The following is a 16320-nucleotide window of genomic DNA, read 5'->3' as shown; positions in this document are numbered from 1 at the left end:
TGCATAGATATATTTGAAAAATTTTGCCATTTAATAATGAATATGGTTCAATTTTTAGGGACCTCAAGGACCCCCAGGAAACCCAGGTCCACCTGTAAGTATAATATAAAGCACAATATGCGTTGAGTACAATTACCGTATTTATACAAGATGTATTGGTCCTTGTATCATTGTACACTCAGGATATTAAATGTTTATTTTAGGGTCCACGGGGTGCGCCAGGACCAGCAGTAAGTATAAAGGACATATAAAGATTTTCAGGCATAAATTATGACATATATATATATATATATATATATATATATATATATATATATATATATATATATATATATATATATATATTTCAGTGCATCATAATGGAGCTGTTGATGTATCCTTTTTATCTCAGGGGATTCAAACAAAACTTAGGACTTGTCTTCATCCGATCCTTCCATAATTGGTGGATAGAATAAAAATGTAATTTGTGTACGGGAAGCATATAAGAGGATGATTGGACATATTGGATATCTATAGGCCCAATCCTTTTGTACAGGCTCATGCACATGACTGAATTTCACGTACAAGTGCTATATGTGGCTTTCACAGATAGCACTCGTACCTATGATATTCCATGGGGTTGTGCACATGTCCGATTTTTTTTCCTCGGACTGTTGGTTCACAAGTCTATGCAAGTCTATGGGTCTGTGGAAAAAAAAATCAAGGCGCACTCAGATGACATCTGAGTGAGGTCCAATTTTCATGTAATGACAGAATAGAGAAGGTGGAGAAACTGATCAATCTGATCAGAATACTTGGAGCATTTTTCAAACGTGTGGAGACATCGGTGGAGTGAGGCATCAGATGACCGCTGTAGCCAATCAAAGGCCTCCGATTGGCCGCAGCCTTCTCTTTCCATCTGAAAAGGAAATGTAAAGGATGCATGCGATCAGCGGCAACTGACTGGCTGCAGTGGTCCTGTGAGACATTCCCCTTGTTGCTGGATATTGATGCAGGGGTACACACAGAGCAGACAATCGGCGGTGGCCTGTCAGAATAGGAAGAATTGCAAAAGTGATGTAAGTTTATCATCCGTTATGTAATCTATTTAAATCAATTATAAAGCAAAAAAAGTTGTAAAAAAATAACCATGGGGCCAATGTCTGACATGTGAAGCCACAGAAGAGTAGATTCCAGCAGATGCATGGTCGACAGAGAGGCCGCCGGTCTGCGCTCTGCAAGTTCACAGGTTTTGTTTTATTATTAACTTTTTCCATTTCATTACGTAGAAAGTGATGGACATGAACTCAGCCATCCAGGCCCTGATGGAGTCACACGCAGCTTTGAAGATGGAGGTAGAAAGCCATCATTTTCATATTGCCCAAAATCAAAATGCATTCACTATCACACAGAGGAGGCCGCGCCTGTGGGAAGAGGGGGTGAAAGGGGAATCTGACGGATATTCATTCATTCTGACCCCTTCATTCTATCATGGATGCAAAATTAAACTTTGAAATATATTTACTATTTTAATTTCTTCATGGTCCCTGGTCCTGAAAAATAGTGACCTTATGTGCCTGCAGCGGCCAACGACCACACACTACTGTGCATGTAACATTATCACGATGTGTAATGCTGGGCAACATGATATCACTATGAAAGTCAGCAGCTTTTGATTTAATCTGAAAGCAGCACATTACAGGGGCAGAGACCCTGATTCCAGGGATGTGTCACTTATTAGGCTGTGTTTCAGTGCAATTAATATTTTATCAGCAGGAGATTATCACAGCCGGACTAGGTTGGCTGCCAGCTAATCTGTGTAACCCCCACCACCACCGATTGGCAGCTTCCTGTGTATGCTGTCAGCAAGCTGCCAATCAGGGGTGTAGGTGGGATTATACACACCTCCGTATTCAGCGCACTGCTACATCCATAACAGGAATTGTATCAAAAGTGCACAAATCAGTCCAGTAAGCAACACATCACTGGAATCAGGCTCTCTGTCCCTACATTATGATGCTCTCTTATTCCATAGCAAAAACCTGCTGACAGAGTCCTTTTAAATCAAAAGAAAGGACCAGCAGCAAAAAAAAGAGAAAATTCTTAAAGGGGTTGTCCACTACTCAGACAATATCTTCTGAATCCCTATGTTTCCTCCCAGTAAACAAAAATAAATTTACACTCACCAACGGTGCCATTCCAGCAGTGTCGGCACTGGGCTCCCAGAGATCATATGACATTTAAATGTCAAGTGATCTCTGTGGCCATTCAGGGGTGACTTCACTCTCCTTCCAATGGATGTAATTAATTTGTCGGAAGGCGGGGTTAGTGAAGCCAGTGCTGATTGGCGGCAGGAATCACGTGATATAACAATGTCATGTGAGCCCCGGAAGAGCCAGTGCCGAAATCGCTGGAATGGTGCTGACATCGGAGGTGAGTGTGTTATTGTTTTACTGGGGGGGGGGGGGGGAACATAGGGGTTTAGAAGGGTTTGTCCAAATAGTAGACAGCCCCTTTAAGGTCAATAAATTTAAAAGTTTGTGTTTTCCTGGCAGAGTTCTGAGTCCTCCGCAAACCTTTCTAACCATTTTGTTGTCAAAACAATATTCACATTTGTAACAAAACGTGAATTAGAAATTAAAAAAAATAAATCATATAACACCCTTGTACCAAACATATTTTTAAAAGTAGACACTTAGCACATTACTAAAATACGAACATCAGGCATCTACATTTGTATAAAAGGCATTAAGATCAAAGCCTGTGGATAAAACCGACCCCAAGAAGATATCACCAAGTACAAGATATCCAGAGCTCATGCATGCACTTATTGCCAATTGATATGAAAGTCAAAGAAAAATGAAAGTTAGAGTATGTACTCACAACATCTTTTAAACGTAAAAGTGTTTATGCCGACTTCATTAATATACTACAAAGCTAATTAATATGTCTCCTTGGAGTTATTCTGAAGATGTGTTCAGGAGCACACTGCTCCCCAGTTTCCTGCTTGCCAAGAGGCAGTGCGCTCCTGGTTGAGTGACAGTGCGCTCCTGGTTGAGTGACAGTGCGCTCCTGGCTAAGTGACAGTTTGGAGGAGAAACACTTTTGCACTAGTGACTGGAGCTGGGAGTTCTCTGGCGCTGCTAGTGGAGAACACTTTGCCTCTGCAGCGTTGGAGAAGTGCAGGAACTCTGAAGGTGGCCAGAGCTTACAAGCTCTATAGGAAGGCATTTGTAAGTGCTGCACTCTTTGCTTAGGAGACCAGCTACCACTGGTAGACTGCAGCAGTGGTCATTAACCTAGGCAGCGAGCAGTAAACAATAACATTAAGAATTGCTATTATCTTCGAAAATATATAGCGTTATAATGTGCGCCAAACAAATGTGCTAAATTTTGTAAAAATCTTTTGCAGACATAGTATTGATAAATAGTCACCAAAATGTCATTTTTATGCCGGTCTACTCCTTAAATAGATACAAAAGGTTGTCTGCAACCATTCTGGTAATTGATGGTAATTCTTCTAATTTAAGACGTGATTGGTAAATGTTGCGGATTTTCTAAAGTTAATGAAATATTCTTTTTTTTTTTCATTTTTCCTTGTTACTTATTAACATTTGAACTAATGTTTTGCATGGACATAACTATCCCACATCTGATTATCTGTAACATTCACCGTAACTAATATGTGGAATACTCTGGTACAATGTAACATTACTAACAACAGAGCTATCAAAATACTGAAGTAACAATACTGGACTTTAGCACGGAGATCTTTAAAACACTCCACTACCTGACGGATCTAATGCACAGTATAAAGAACCCTCCAGGAACCCGGGACAATCCAGCTCGCATTTGTCGAGACCTTCTGCACTGTGAACGGAAAGTATCAGACGGTAGGTGTACAGTGTGAGTGCGGGGGAAAGGTTCCCTGCGTGCAGATGGTGCATTGGGTCCATGAGGTTAAAACTAGGTGTGGACCTACCATTGGTGCAACCTGGGCAGCCAAACAGGGGCCCAAGGGGTTATGGGGCCCATTTCCAACTCCATAGCATGTGGAATGGTGCATTATGATGAGCTTTTGGACTACAAAAAAACATATACAGTCATGGACAAAAGTGTCGGCACGCTTGAAATTGTTCCAGAAAATGAAGTATTTCTCCCAGAAAATGATCGCAATTACAAGTTTTGACATACACATGTTCATTTTATGTGTGTATTGGAACAACACCAAAAAAAGCAGGAAAAAAAAGGCAAATTGGACATAATTTCACACAAAACCCCTAAAATGGGCTGGACAAAATTGTTGGCGCCCTTTCAAAATTGTGGGTAAACAACTTTGTTTCAAGCATGTGATGCTCGTTCAAACTCACCTGTGGCAAGTAACAGGTGTAGGCAATATAAAAAAAATCACCTGAAACCAGATAAAAAGGGGAGAAGTTGACTCAATCTTTGCATTGTGTGTCTTTGTATGCCACACTAAGCATGGAGAACAGAAAGAGGAGAACTGTCTGAGGACTTGAGAGCTAAAATTGATAAAAAATAAAACAATCTCAAGGTTACAAGTCCATCTCAAGAGATCTTGATGTTCCTTTGTCCACGGTGTGCAACATAATCAAGTAGTTTACAACCTTTGGAACTGTAGCTAATCTCCCTGGATGTGGACGGTAGAGAAAAACTGATGAAAGGTTGCAACGCAGAATAGTCTGGATGGTGGATAAGCCCCAATCAAGGTCCAAAGAAATTCAATCTGTCCTGCAGGCTCAGGTTGCATTGACATTTGAATTAAATGAAATGCTATGGCAGGAGACCCAGGAGGTCCCCACTACCGACACAGACATAAAAAGCTAGATAGCAGTTTGTCAAATGTACATGAGTAAGCCAAAATCATTCTGGAAAAACGTCTAATGGACAGATGAGACCAAGACAGAGCTTTTTGGTAAACCGATCATTCTACAATTTACCGAAAACAGAATGAAGTCTACAAGGAAAAGAACACAGTACCTACAGTCTAATATGGTGGAGGCTCAAATATATTTTGGGGTTGTTTTGCTGTCTGCGGTACTGGGTGCCTTGACTGTGTGCAAGGCATCATGAAACCTGAAGATTACCAAAGGATTTTAGGTTGTCCTGTAGTGCCCAGTGTCAGAAAGCAGAGTTTGCATCCTAGGTCATGGGTCTTCCAGCAGGACAGTGACCCCAAACTTAAAAAAGAGCCAGAAATGGATGGAAACAAAGCGCCGGAGAGTTCTGAAGTGTCCAGCAATGAGTCCGGATCTAAATCCCATTGAACACCTGTGGAGAGATCTTAAAACTGCTGTTGGGAGAAGGGACCTTCACATATGAGAGACCTGGAGCAGTTTGCAAATTAAGAGTGGTCCAAAATTCCAGTTGGGAGGTGTAAGAAGCTTGTGGATGGTTATAGGAAGTGATTGATTGCAGTTATTCATTCCAAATCGTATGCAACCAAATATTAAGTTGAGGTTGCCAACAATTTTGTCCAGCACATTTTGGGGTTTTGTTAGAAATTATGTTCAATTTGCTTTTTTTTCTGTTTTTTTTTTTTGTGTTGCTTCAATACACACAGGGGAAATAAACATGTGTATAACAAAGCATATGTAATTGTGATAATTTTCTGGGAGAAATACTGTCATTAAGCTGCTGTTTACAGATCTATCTGTATTTTCTGAATAGAGTACAGGTCAGATTGGCTTATCTTGACACCACTTTATTGGTGTTAATGCCCCATGAATTTTAGGTTGAGGTGTTAATGAGCTCATTCTGATTTTATTTAGCTGCACAAAATCCAAAAAAGGTTTATACAACAAACAATGTCTATCACCTGCCCACACATACATGATCACTAGTAGTCCAACCACTGGGACCACCACTCCTCTTGAGAATGGAGGTCCCGTATCCCTTGCATAAAATAAGTGGTAGTGTGAAATGGAGTGGTGGTGATGCGCACTACGGCTCCTCCCCCGAGGGGCATACAGGACCCGTTTTTGTCATCGGTGGGGGTACCAGTGGTTGGACTCCTCCCGGTGATACATTTATCACTATTGCTGTGAACAGATGATGTATTTTGTTTGTGGGACAGCCCATTTCATTTTAACGACCCAAAATTTGTTATTTTTTTTCTTCTTCCAAGAGCCATAACTTTTCTTTTTAATACTTTCTGAATTGTCCATGCCCCAATCTGCATTCTTCACTCACCGGCTGTACAATTCTTCTGTGTCTTCTAGGAAAGTATTGGATTGACCCAAATCTTGGCTGTCCATCGGATTCGATAGAAGTGTTCTGTAACTTTACAGCAGGAGGACAGACGTGTTTATCGCCTCTTACTGTGACAAAGGTATTGTAACTTGTAAAACGAGGCAGCACTATTGTGTTGATGGGTTGCCAGGACCAGACCTCTCTAACAGACTCTCCACCCCAAAAGGAACCCCCCATGTCACATCGCATGAGTGCAGTGACTGGAGACTAGCATTCATTTGTTGCATTCATCTTGTAATACTCTGTATACCAACTCATCTTTTCCTTTTTGACCAGCTGGAATTTGGCGTCGGCAAAGTGCAGATGAATTTCCTCCATTTGCTGAGTTCGGAGGCCGTTCACACCATCACTATCCACTGTCTGAACACTCCGGTCTTAGGGACAGATGTTGGTGGAGAGACACCTCTTACCTTCAAGGGATGGAATGGCTACAATTTTGAAGGAAACAAATTACTTGAAAGAAACGTACTTCTAGATGAATGCAAGGTAAGACGCAACTGAAGCAAACCAACAGCCGCAGAGCACACACCTAGGTCCTTATTCATTAAGGTGTAAAACTCCTTGAAATGTCAAAAAATGTTTGCGCAACTCGAAGTTGCAGAAACCTTTTGCGCCTTTTGGTGTTTTTTTTACGCCAGTCTCTGCCAAAGTGATGGGGCGTGGTAAAGCCTGCCCGGAAAATTCATCATACTCTCCGCCATCATTTGCATGACAGTTCCAAGGTGCACAAATTTCATTAAGAGACCTCTGAATAATGCACATCTTACCCCAGCGTTGTCTTCATTAAGACTCTTGGGTAAACATAAGTCTTGATTTGTTAGGGCCTTAGAGTTCAGGAGACAGAAGAGACCTTCAGCAACACTTACACAAGTCGCCTTTCCTGATATGTCTATTTTACTAAATATTTCCATTGAGCATGAAATGGCAATTCTTGCAAATCTTTTCCCGGAACACTACATTGTTCCATTCCTCTGTTTTTCCACCAGAATCACTGGTTGGACAGTGTCAGAATGTGTAGGGGCAAACCCAAAGTGGTAACACCCAGTTGTCAAGCTATTTATACATTTCTAAGAAAAAGTAACAAAGGAATAACACAATACAGAATTGGATTGGAAGAAAATAGGAACCTGATGCTGATGACCAATGGATAGATAAACTGAAAAAAGGAGTGGAAACCTCTTTAAGCATTAACTAAAATAGACAAAATCGGCCTGTGTGGTCCCATTTAATAGTGATTTTTTTTTATATATAGACCATCCTCTCTGAAATAAAATATATAAAAATGATGAGGATACACTGACAGAAAGTATTCAGTATATTAGGAATTTCATGTTAGGGTATGTTTCCACTGTCAGGATGGCCGGCGGTATCGCCGCAGCGGCGAAGCCGCTCGGCGCTAAGCCCCGCCCCCTTTCTGGGACGTGATCATGCCGGATGTGTTAACTCTTCACATCCGGGATGATCGCTCTCTCCCATAGGGCCCTGTGATATGCCTTGCGGGGACGCTGCGTCCCCGCAAGGTGTACGGACATGCTGCGATCTGAAAAGACGCGCAGCATGTCCGGAGTCGCAGGGCCGCCGCGTGCGGGTTTCCACGCATAGTGGAGACGGGATTTCATAAAATCCCCTCCACTATGCTGGAACATCTGGACGCTGCTTGTTTGACGCTGCAGCTCTGCGCAGCGTCAAACAAGCAGCGTTTCCTGACCGTGGAAACATACCCTTAAAGGTTAGGCGTATAACTATATGGAACCAGTGTGTGGCTAGGATGGCTCCTTTAAAGAAGTGGTCTGAAAAATAACATAATCTTCATCCTAAATGCCCATCTATTTAATGCCATCATCTAGCATCAGTGATGTCACTGTTCTATGCATGACAGGTATTTTTATTACAACACACACTGACAGTGCCCTCTGTTGCCGGCTCATTACTATGCATGTGAGTCGGGGAGAGAGAGTGCACTGTCATTGCGCATATCACAAAGGGACTAGCCCAACCTCTGAAACAAGCATCTCTGATAACACTTCATTTCTGCCCCCTGATGACGACTAGTTTTGAGTATCCCAGCATATAGTGGGATTCTCACACAAAGTGTCATCAAAAAGGAAATTGGAAAAAAAACTAATAAAATCAGTTAGTGTAGTTAGGGAAGGATAGGGAATTCTGCATTAAAGTATATTAGAATATAGATTACATTTCTAGTATAGCATTAAATAGCTAGGGATTTAAGATGAAAATTAAGTAGTATTTCGGACCGCCCCTTTATGGGTCAGGACTTCATACAAATTAATTATGCAAATTGCCTCTTTAGAGAGGAAGTGGACTTGAACTCTGTAGCGCCACCTGTTGGAAGCAGAAAACCTACAAGTCACTATCGACCCTTTAACGAGCTTTGACATGTGACTTGAATTAGTGAGCCAGAAGTCGCGGAGACTAGAAGTGCCTGATATAAAAGGGTTTGTTATCTTTTGATAAATTCTCTTGAGGACATTGATGGGGGCGTAATATCTAAAACCAGAAGGGGTTCTGTGAGCTGCATATTGTCTGAACCCTGTTATGCTGAAAAACTGTAAATCTACAACCAGTGAAATAGACAGTATCAAGGAAACAATTCTGAAGATAGAAGTTTAACAACAAGCAACTTTGCAATTTACCAATTATTCTCAAGAATGGAGGGATATTGAATTCTACAGTTGACTGCTAGTTTTCTAAGTTATCGGCCTCCTCTACAGTCCATCAGACGTGGCCGGGTCTGATAAGCAAGTAGCATGCGCGTGCAAGCTCTTTTCTATCTAGTTTGGAAGTGCTTCTCTGAGCTGGCAGGGTCCAGCCAGCTTCAATGTCCCTGTCCTATCCCAATGCTACAGAAGAAAATATACATGGAAGAGCGCACGCGCTAGGTCACAGGGACGACGATACCGCTGGTCCAAACTGTCAATCATTCGGGAGCACATAGGTTTCCTGCAGGCAGGGAGTCAGGAGGCTGGGGAGCGGTGTGTTCCTGAAGACCTTAGGTCTTGAGAACAACCTTACAATAAATGTCAAGATGTTCTCTACCTTATTGTGGAAAATGGTTATTGTAGAGGAGATTTCCCGTCTTGGGGACCCTCTCTACTCCCCAGTCACTTCAGTCAGGGTCTATCTGGAAGGCTCATTGATTGACAAGTACAATGTAGCTGCAGGGGCAGTGATGACCTACCATTTCCCCAGCAATACCAGCTGATTGCAGAAGGCCCTGGCAGCAGACCCCTCTCACATCAACCCATTGTTGAGACCTCTTTATTGTAAGGGGTTTGTCCAAATTAACCCCATATATGTATTGACAGTGACCAATAATTGCTCTCTTTGCTCCAGGTACACGACGGCAGCTGGCACAAGACAAAGTTCAAGTTTCACACTCAAGAACCAAACCAACTTCCCATCGTTGACATCTCCAAGTTCACCCCGCTCCAGAAAGGACAGCATTATTTGGAGAATGGCCCAGTCTGCTTCCTCTGATATAATCTAGAGGGACAGCTGCTAAGTGAAAGTCTCTTTTTCTACAAAAGAGCATATAAAATAAAGGAAGGTAGCAGTGTCTCCACTGCGTGACTATTACAGACCATTGTGTGGGCAATCTTCTAAAGAAGCCGGAAGAGACTTCCTCCTAAGAAGGACGTATTTCACAGGGGATAAAGAACTTTGATATTGATAGAGTATTTAAGTTTTTTTTTTATTAATCTTTTTATATATATATAAATACAACTTTAAATCGAAAAGAGTAAAAAAAAAACTTTATCTAAACCTGAGACAAATATAAAGCACTGTACAAGTTGCCTCCAGGGAAGCGGTCGGCTTGCTGCGGAGCAGTACTGGTTACTGCTCTGAAAAGTGCAATAATAGAACGAGAGCGATCACCGGCCCGGCAACAGCGACGGGACGAAAAGTTGGATTCTGGTCCTACGCGGACATTTACCTCTCTCGGGATGGTACCCTACCTCTTCCATGTTGCCTGGTACTCGTAAGAAAACAAGGTGCTAATGGCGTAAATGGAATGGATCCGACAGCTTCACTTCTGTATGTACTGGCTACATCCATCATCCTCTCGTTTCCTCACATTTCAATAGATTCATGTGAAAGGATCAATCTATTTTTTTTTTTTTAGATAGCCCCGCATAGCACAGCGTATATGGTGCCTATAAAACAAATTTTCTATTGTACAAAACAAAAACTTCCAAATAAAAGTTTTGCCCTGTTCGGGATGCATTCCCCCCCCCCATCCCCAGCATCCATGTTGATAAAAGTGTGTATATATTTTGTAACATGTATTGAAATTTTAATACAGCAGATATTTTAAAATGCTGATGTTAAGTTATAATAATTATAATCGTTGCAGTCGTGTAGATGATGTTTTTTTTTTCCTTTGCAATATTAATTGGTGCTATTTTTTTTATTTAATTCTCATTTGTCTACAACAAAAAAAATCCATATTTCAGTCAAAAAAAAAAATGTGGCTGCAGAAGTTGAACATGATGTTAAAACGGCTTTCATGTATGGTTTATGTTTCTACGTGTATATTTTACCCTTTCATCATAAAATACGATTGTCAGTCGCCTCTTACCACTCTAATAAAAAGATCTACCTTAGTGTTAATAAAACAGCGCTGTACTACGAGGATCGGCGTCTCGGGTCTGTGCTTTACATTTATTCATGTAAGTTGTCTTGTTACATTGTAACGGCTGCTGATGGCGATTATCCATTACACGGATTCCCTGCACCACAGGGTATATGGTTGTCATAAAACAGAAGTATCTGCTGCTGCTGCTGTCTCTTTCCAGAGCATGGTCACCACATAAGACTGCATTTCCCCAAAGCAGTTTATTTTGGATCAGTTCACCGCAGGGCTAGTTTCATTATAAAAAAACGGTGAGTCAGTCCCTTTACACTGGCCATATATATATGAGATGGCAGATTACACCCATGTGTTTGACAGTTAAAGGACCTAATACATATGCGGAGCGCCCCCACACCGCCGCAGGGCCGAGGGGTACCCGGAGCCGGGCCTCTGGGATCTCAGTCCTGGGGTTGTCACGGTGGCTAGACCCGGTCCGTGGCCCTGTCTGTCAGTGGGGGACGTCCGTTGTAAATAGGTGCTGTTAACGGTGGTGTAGCGGTGCAGTTGTGGGGTGCAGGTCGCGGTAAATAACGAGGACACCAGGTTGCAGTCTCTTTACCTCTTTACTGGAGATCTCTCGGTCCTCAGTCCGGAATCCGGTCCACCAGGCTGCGTAAGTCCGGCCGGTCCAATGGCACCTCCAGAGTTCTCCTCACAGGTGGAAATCAGTGCCTTCCTTCTTAGCGCTCTGTGTTGTAGTCCTTCCCTGCTGTGCTTACGGAAAGTACCCCACAACTGTTGTGTCTGTTTCTTAAGTTCCCTCACAACTCGATTAACTGATCTTCTGCTAATCTTCCGTCCCTTCCTGATGTTACAGTAAGAACGGCACCCGTTTGTCAGGTAGGCCTGGAGTTCTTCCGGGACCCTAGAGACGCCCCTCTCCCGCAATTGCCCCCCAAGACTTCATAGGTGATATGTGGTAGACAGCCCGCCTGAGACTGACTGTCCTGCCGCTGTTTGGAGTATGGCTTAAAGCTGTATATTATTCCACTCCCTCGGCGTTCCGGCCACCGGTAATGCGCCTCAGCAAGGTGCTGCCTCTTTCAACAAAACCCCTGCTGGTATTCTCCTTCTGCTTGATTTCGTTTCTCACTCAGCACAATCTATCTCGCTTCTAATCCTTTCTTAGGGCACCGCCGCTATTCTGAGCAGGCACGGTCCCGTTACGTTCTTTCAATGCCAAGCCTCTGCCAGGATCCCACCCCTGGCAGAGACCCTACTGTCTCTTCCTCCACAACACCCTCTCTCACTAGGTGTTGCTTCGTTCGATCCAGTCAGCTTTCTCTACTAACTTCCTGCCTGACCCCCAGTTTACCCACTATGGTGGGGAGTGGCCTAATGAATAGCACCCTTAGCTCCCCCCGGAGGCCCAGCTGTGAAACATATTGGTGTCTGTGATACCTGATTGGAGGAACTCCTTCAGTGCCATCGAACGCACCATGGCCCCCCTTAGTGGCGGAGCCACAGTACTGCAACGACCAGGACTCTGGGGCGCTGCACATAGTAGAGAAATGTTGGCAGTTTTCAGGGTGATTGGTTGATATCTAATGTTTATGGAGATCCCCCCACTCCTCCAACAGATGACATCTAATGTGTATGGAGGCCACCCTGTTCCCCCAACAGATGATACCTAATGTGTATGGAGGCCTCCCTGCTCCCCCAATAGATGATACCTAATGTGTATGGAGGCCTCCCTGCTCCCCCAACAGATGATACCTAATGTGTATGGAGGACTCCCTGCTCCCCCAACAGATGATACCTAATGTGTATGGAGGCCTCGCTGCTCCCCCAACAGATGATACCTAATGTGTATGGAGGCCACCCTGCTCCCCCAACAGATGATACCTAATGTGTATGGAGGACTCCCTGCTCCCCCAACAGATGATATCTAATGTGTATGGAGGACTCCCCGATCCCCCAACAGATGATACCTAATGTGTATGGAGGCCACCCTGCTCCCCCAACAGATGGTACATAATGTGTATGGAGGACTCCCCGATCCCCCAACAGATGATATCTAATGTGTATGGAGGCCTCCCTGCTCCCCCAACAGATGATATCTAATGTGTATGGAGGACTCTCCGATCCCCCAACAGATCATACCTAATGTGTATGGAGGCCTCCCTGCTCCCCCAACAGATGATATTGAATGTGTATGGAGGCCTCCATGCTCCCCCAACAGATATCTAATGTGTATGGAGGCCTCCCTGCTCCCCCAACAGATGATACATAATGTGTATGGAGGACTCCCCGATCCCCCAACAGATGATATCTAATGTGTATGGAGGACTCCCCGATCCCCCAACAGATGATACATAATGTGTATGGAGGACTCCCCGATCCCCCAGCAGATGATACATAATGTGTATGGAGGACTCCCCGATCCCCCAACAGATGATATCCAATGTGTATGGAGGACTCCCCGATCCCCCAACAGATGATATCTAATGTGTATGGAGGACTCCCCGATCCCCCAACAGATGATACATAATGTGTATGGAGGACTCCCCGATCCCCCAGCAGATGATACATAATGTGTATGGAGGACTCCCCGATCCCCCAACAGATGATATCTAATGTGTATGGAGGACTCCCCGATCCCCCAACAGATGATATTGAATGTGTATGGAGGCCTCCCTGCTCCCCCAACAGATGATATCTAATGTGTATGGAGGACTCCCCGATCCCCCAACAGATGATATTGAATGTGTATGGAGGCCTCCCTGCTCCCCCAACAGATGATATCTAATGTGTATGGAGGACTCCCCGATCCCCCAACAGATGATATCCAATGTGTATGGAGGACTCCCCGATCCCCCAACAGATGATATCTAATGTGTATGGAGGACTCCCCGATCCCCCAACAGATGATACATAATGTGTATGGAGGACTCCCCGATCCCCCAGCAGATGATACATAATGTGTATGGAGGACTCCCCGATCCCCCAACAGATGATATCTAATGTGTATGGAGGACTCCCCGATCCCCCAACAAATCATACCTAATGTGTATGGAGGACTCCAAACTCCACTGACAGATGTTACCTGTTGTGTATGGAGGCCTCCCAGCTCCCCCAACGGATGATACATAATGTGTATGGAGGACTCCCTGATCCCCCAACAGATGATATCTAATGTGAATGGAGGACTCCCCGATCCCCCAACAGATCATACCTAATGTGTATGGAGGACTCCACGCTCCACTGACAGATGTTACCTGTTGTGTATGGAGGCCTCTCTGCTCCCATCAATAGAAACCTAATGTGTATGGGGGTCTCCCAGCTCATACCCTAACAGATAATATATAATGTGTGTGGAGGTTTCCCTGTTCCCCCCCCCCTCCAACAGATGACATCTATTATGTATAGTGGTCTCCTCAAACTCCCCCAACAGATGATTAAAAGATGTATATGGAGATTTCCCCACTTCCCTAATAGATGATATCTAGTGTATATGGACACCTGCCCGCTTCCTCCCCTCCCCTAATAGATGATAATTATTATGGAGGCCTGCCCTCTCGCCTCCAACAGATGATACCTAATGTATATGGAGGCCTGCTGTTAAGACACATGGACCCCAGGTATTGGCACTGCAGGCTGGGAGGTATGTGCAACAGTAAGGAAGTGGACAACAGGCTATGCTATGCTGGACAGCACACAATAAGTAAGCTAGGACACACCAGAAGTCAGGGGCAAGATGAAGAGGTAAACGGCAGGTCTGAAGCAGAACTTAGCTGTAAAAACCACAGCAGATTACAACATAACGGGAACAGACTCAAGTAACAGTTCGTAATGCTTACAGCAAACGATGGGTTAACCAGTTTTCACAGAGCAATTGGTGCATATTGTACAAATCACAGGAGTCTGAGGAGGTGATAGCAACAGAACAATTTGCATGGTGGCAATCTCCAAACAAATGGCTACTGGACACATTAGTCTCAATACTCAGACACTGGGGTGTGTCTAACTGGGCCTTGATAGACCTTGGGAGATGATATCACTGAGGAACGGTAAGCGTGGGGCACAGCGAAGGGCAGCGGCCATAAGGGAATGAAGCAGAGCCCGGCCCTGAGGACGACACTGATGATTTCTCATGTGTGGAGGCCTCCTTACTCTGGGACAATCACAGGACACTCGCAGCAGCCAAGAACATCCCAGCGTTGTCCGTCCACACCAGGTAATGACGGTGGTGGTCCTATCTCAGTCAGCTGGAACTTTAGGGGCTGAGGCTGGATCTTCAGATTTTGTCTAAAGTGCAACTTGAAGGATCACTTCCTACGATATCGGTGTGATGTACCATGAAATGATGGCTCGCCGGCAGAGAGATCTCCATCTGGGTGGCAGCATATGTGCAACTGCAGACAAGACTAAAAAATGTCTGAGAGCAGCCGAGAGAGAGAGACCACCATAGCGGCCATGCCGCAGCCCCCCAACAATAACCGAGAACTTGTCTACAAAACTCCAGAGCACAACAAGCAAACGCTGTATGGAGACGCTCCCTGCATATGTGTTTATATTGCCCCCTTGTATATGGGGCACTCTGCCAGCACTATTATATATGGGGGGCACTCTGCCAGCACTATTATATATGGGGGGCACTCTGCCAGCACTATTGTTTATGGGGGGCACTCTGCCAGCACTATTATATATGGGGGGCACTCTGTCAGCACTATTATATATGGGGGGCACTCTGCCAGAACTATTATATATGGGGGGCACTCTGTCAGCACTATTATATATGGGGGGCACTCTGCCAGCACTATTGTATATGGGGGGCACTCTGCCAGCACTATTATATATGGCGGCACTCTGCTAGCACTATTATATATGGGGGGCACTCTGCCAGCACTATTATATATGGGGGGCACTCTGCCAGCACTATTATATATGGGGGGCACTCTGCCAGCACTATTGTATATGGGGGGCACTCTGCCAGCACTATTATATATGGGGGGCACTCTGCCAGCACTATTATATATGGGGGGCACTCTGCCAGCACTATTGTATATGGGGGCACTCTGCCAGCACTATTGTTTATAGGGGGCACTCTGCCAGCACTATTGTTTATGGGGGGCACTCTGCCAGCACTATTGTTTATGGGGGGCACTCTGCCAGCACTATTGTTTATAGGGGGCACTATGCTAGCACTATTATATATGGGGGGCACTCTGACAGCACTATTATATATGGGGGGCACTCTGCCAGCACTATTATATATGGGGGGCACTCTGCCAGCACTATTGTATATGGGGGGCACTCTGCCAGCACTATTATATATGGCGGCACTCTGCTAGCACTATTATATATGGGGGGCACTCTGCCAGCACTATTATATATGGGGGGCACTCTGCCAGCACTATTATATATGGGGGGCACTCTGCCAGCACTATTGTATATGGGGGGCACTCTGCCAG

At 44.4% G+C, this 16320-nt stretch overlaps 1 protein-coding gene across 1 annotated transcript in view; it reads left to right on the top strand.

Annotated features, from left to right (window-relative positions):
• Positions 1-10906, top strand: part of COL24A1 (collagen type XXIV alpha 1 chain) — a 256293-nt gene extending 245387 nt beyond the window's left edge. The window contains exons 54-60 of the mRNA XM_077278882.1: positions 59-94; positions 204-230; positions 1269-1334; positions 3704-3872; positions 6222-6331; positions 6529-6738; positions 9607-10906. Of these exons, the coding sequence (XP_077134997.1) occupies positions 59-94; positions 204-230; positions 1269-1334; positions 3704-3872; positions 6222-6331; positions 6529-6738; positions 9607-9750 (762 nt within the window). The 3' untranslated portion in view covers positions 9751-10906. The remainder of the gene's footprint in view (positions 1-58; positions 95-203; positions 231-1268; positions 1335-3703; positions 3873-6221; positions 6332-6528; positions 6739-9606) is intronic.
• The last annotated feature ends 5414 nt before the right edge of the window (positions 10907-16320 follow it).

This window comes from Ranitomeya variabilis, chromosome 8 (genome assembly GCF_051348905.1).
Source record: "Ranitomeya variabilis isolate aRanVar5 chromosome 8, aRanVar5.hap1, whole genome shotgun sequence".
Lineage (NCBI taxonomy): Eukaryota > Metazoa > Chordata > Amphibia > Anura > Dendrobatidae > Ranitomeya > Ranitomeya variabilis.
Note: the sequence above shows the minus strand (reverse complement) of the source record. Positions and strands in the feature narration are given on the sequence as shown.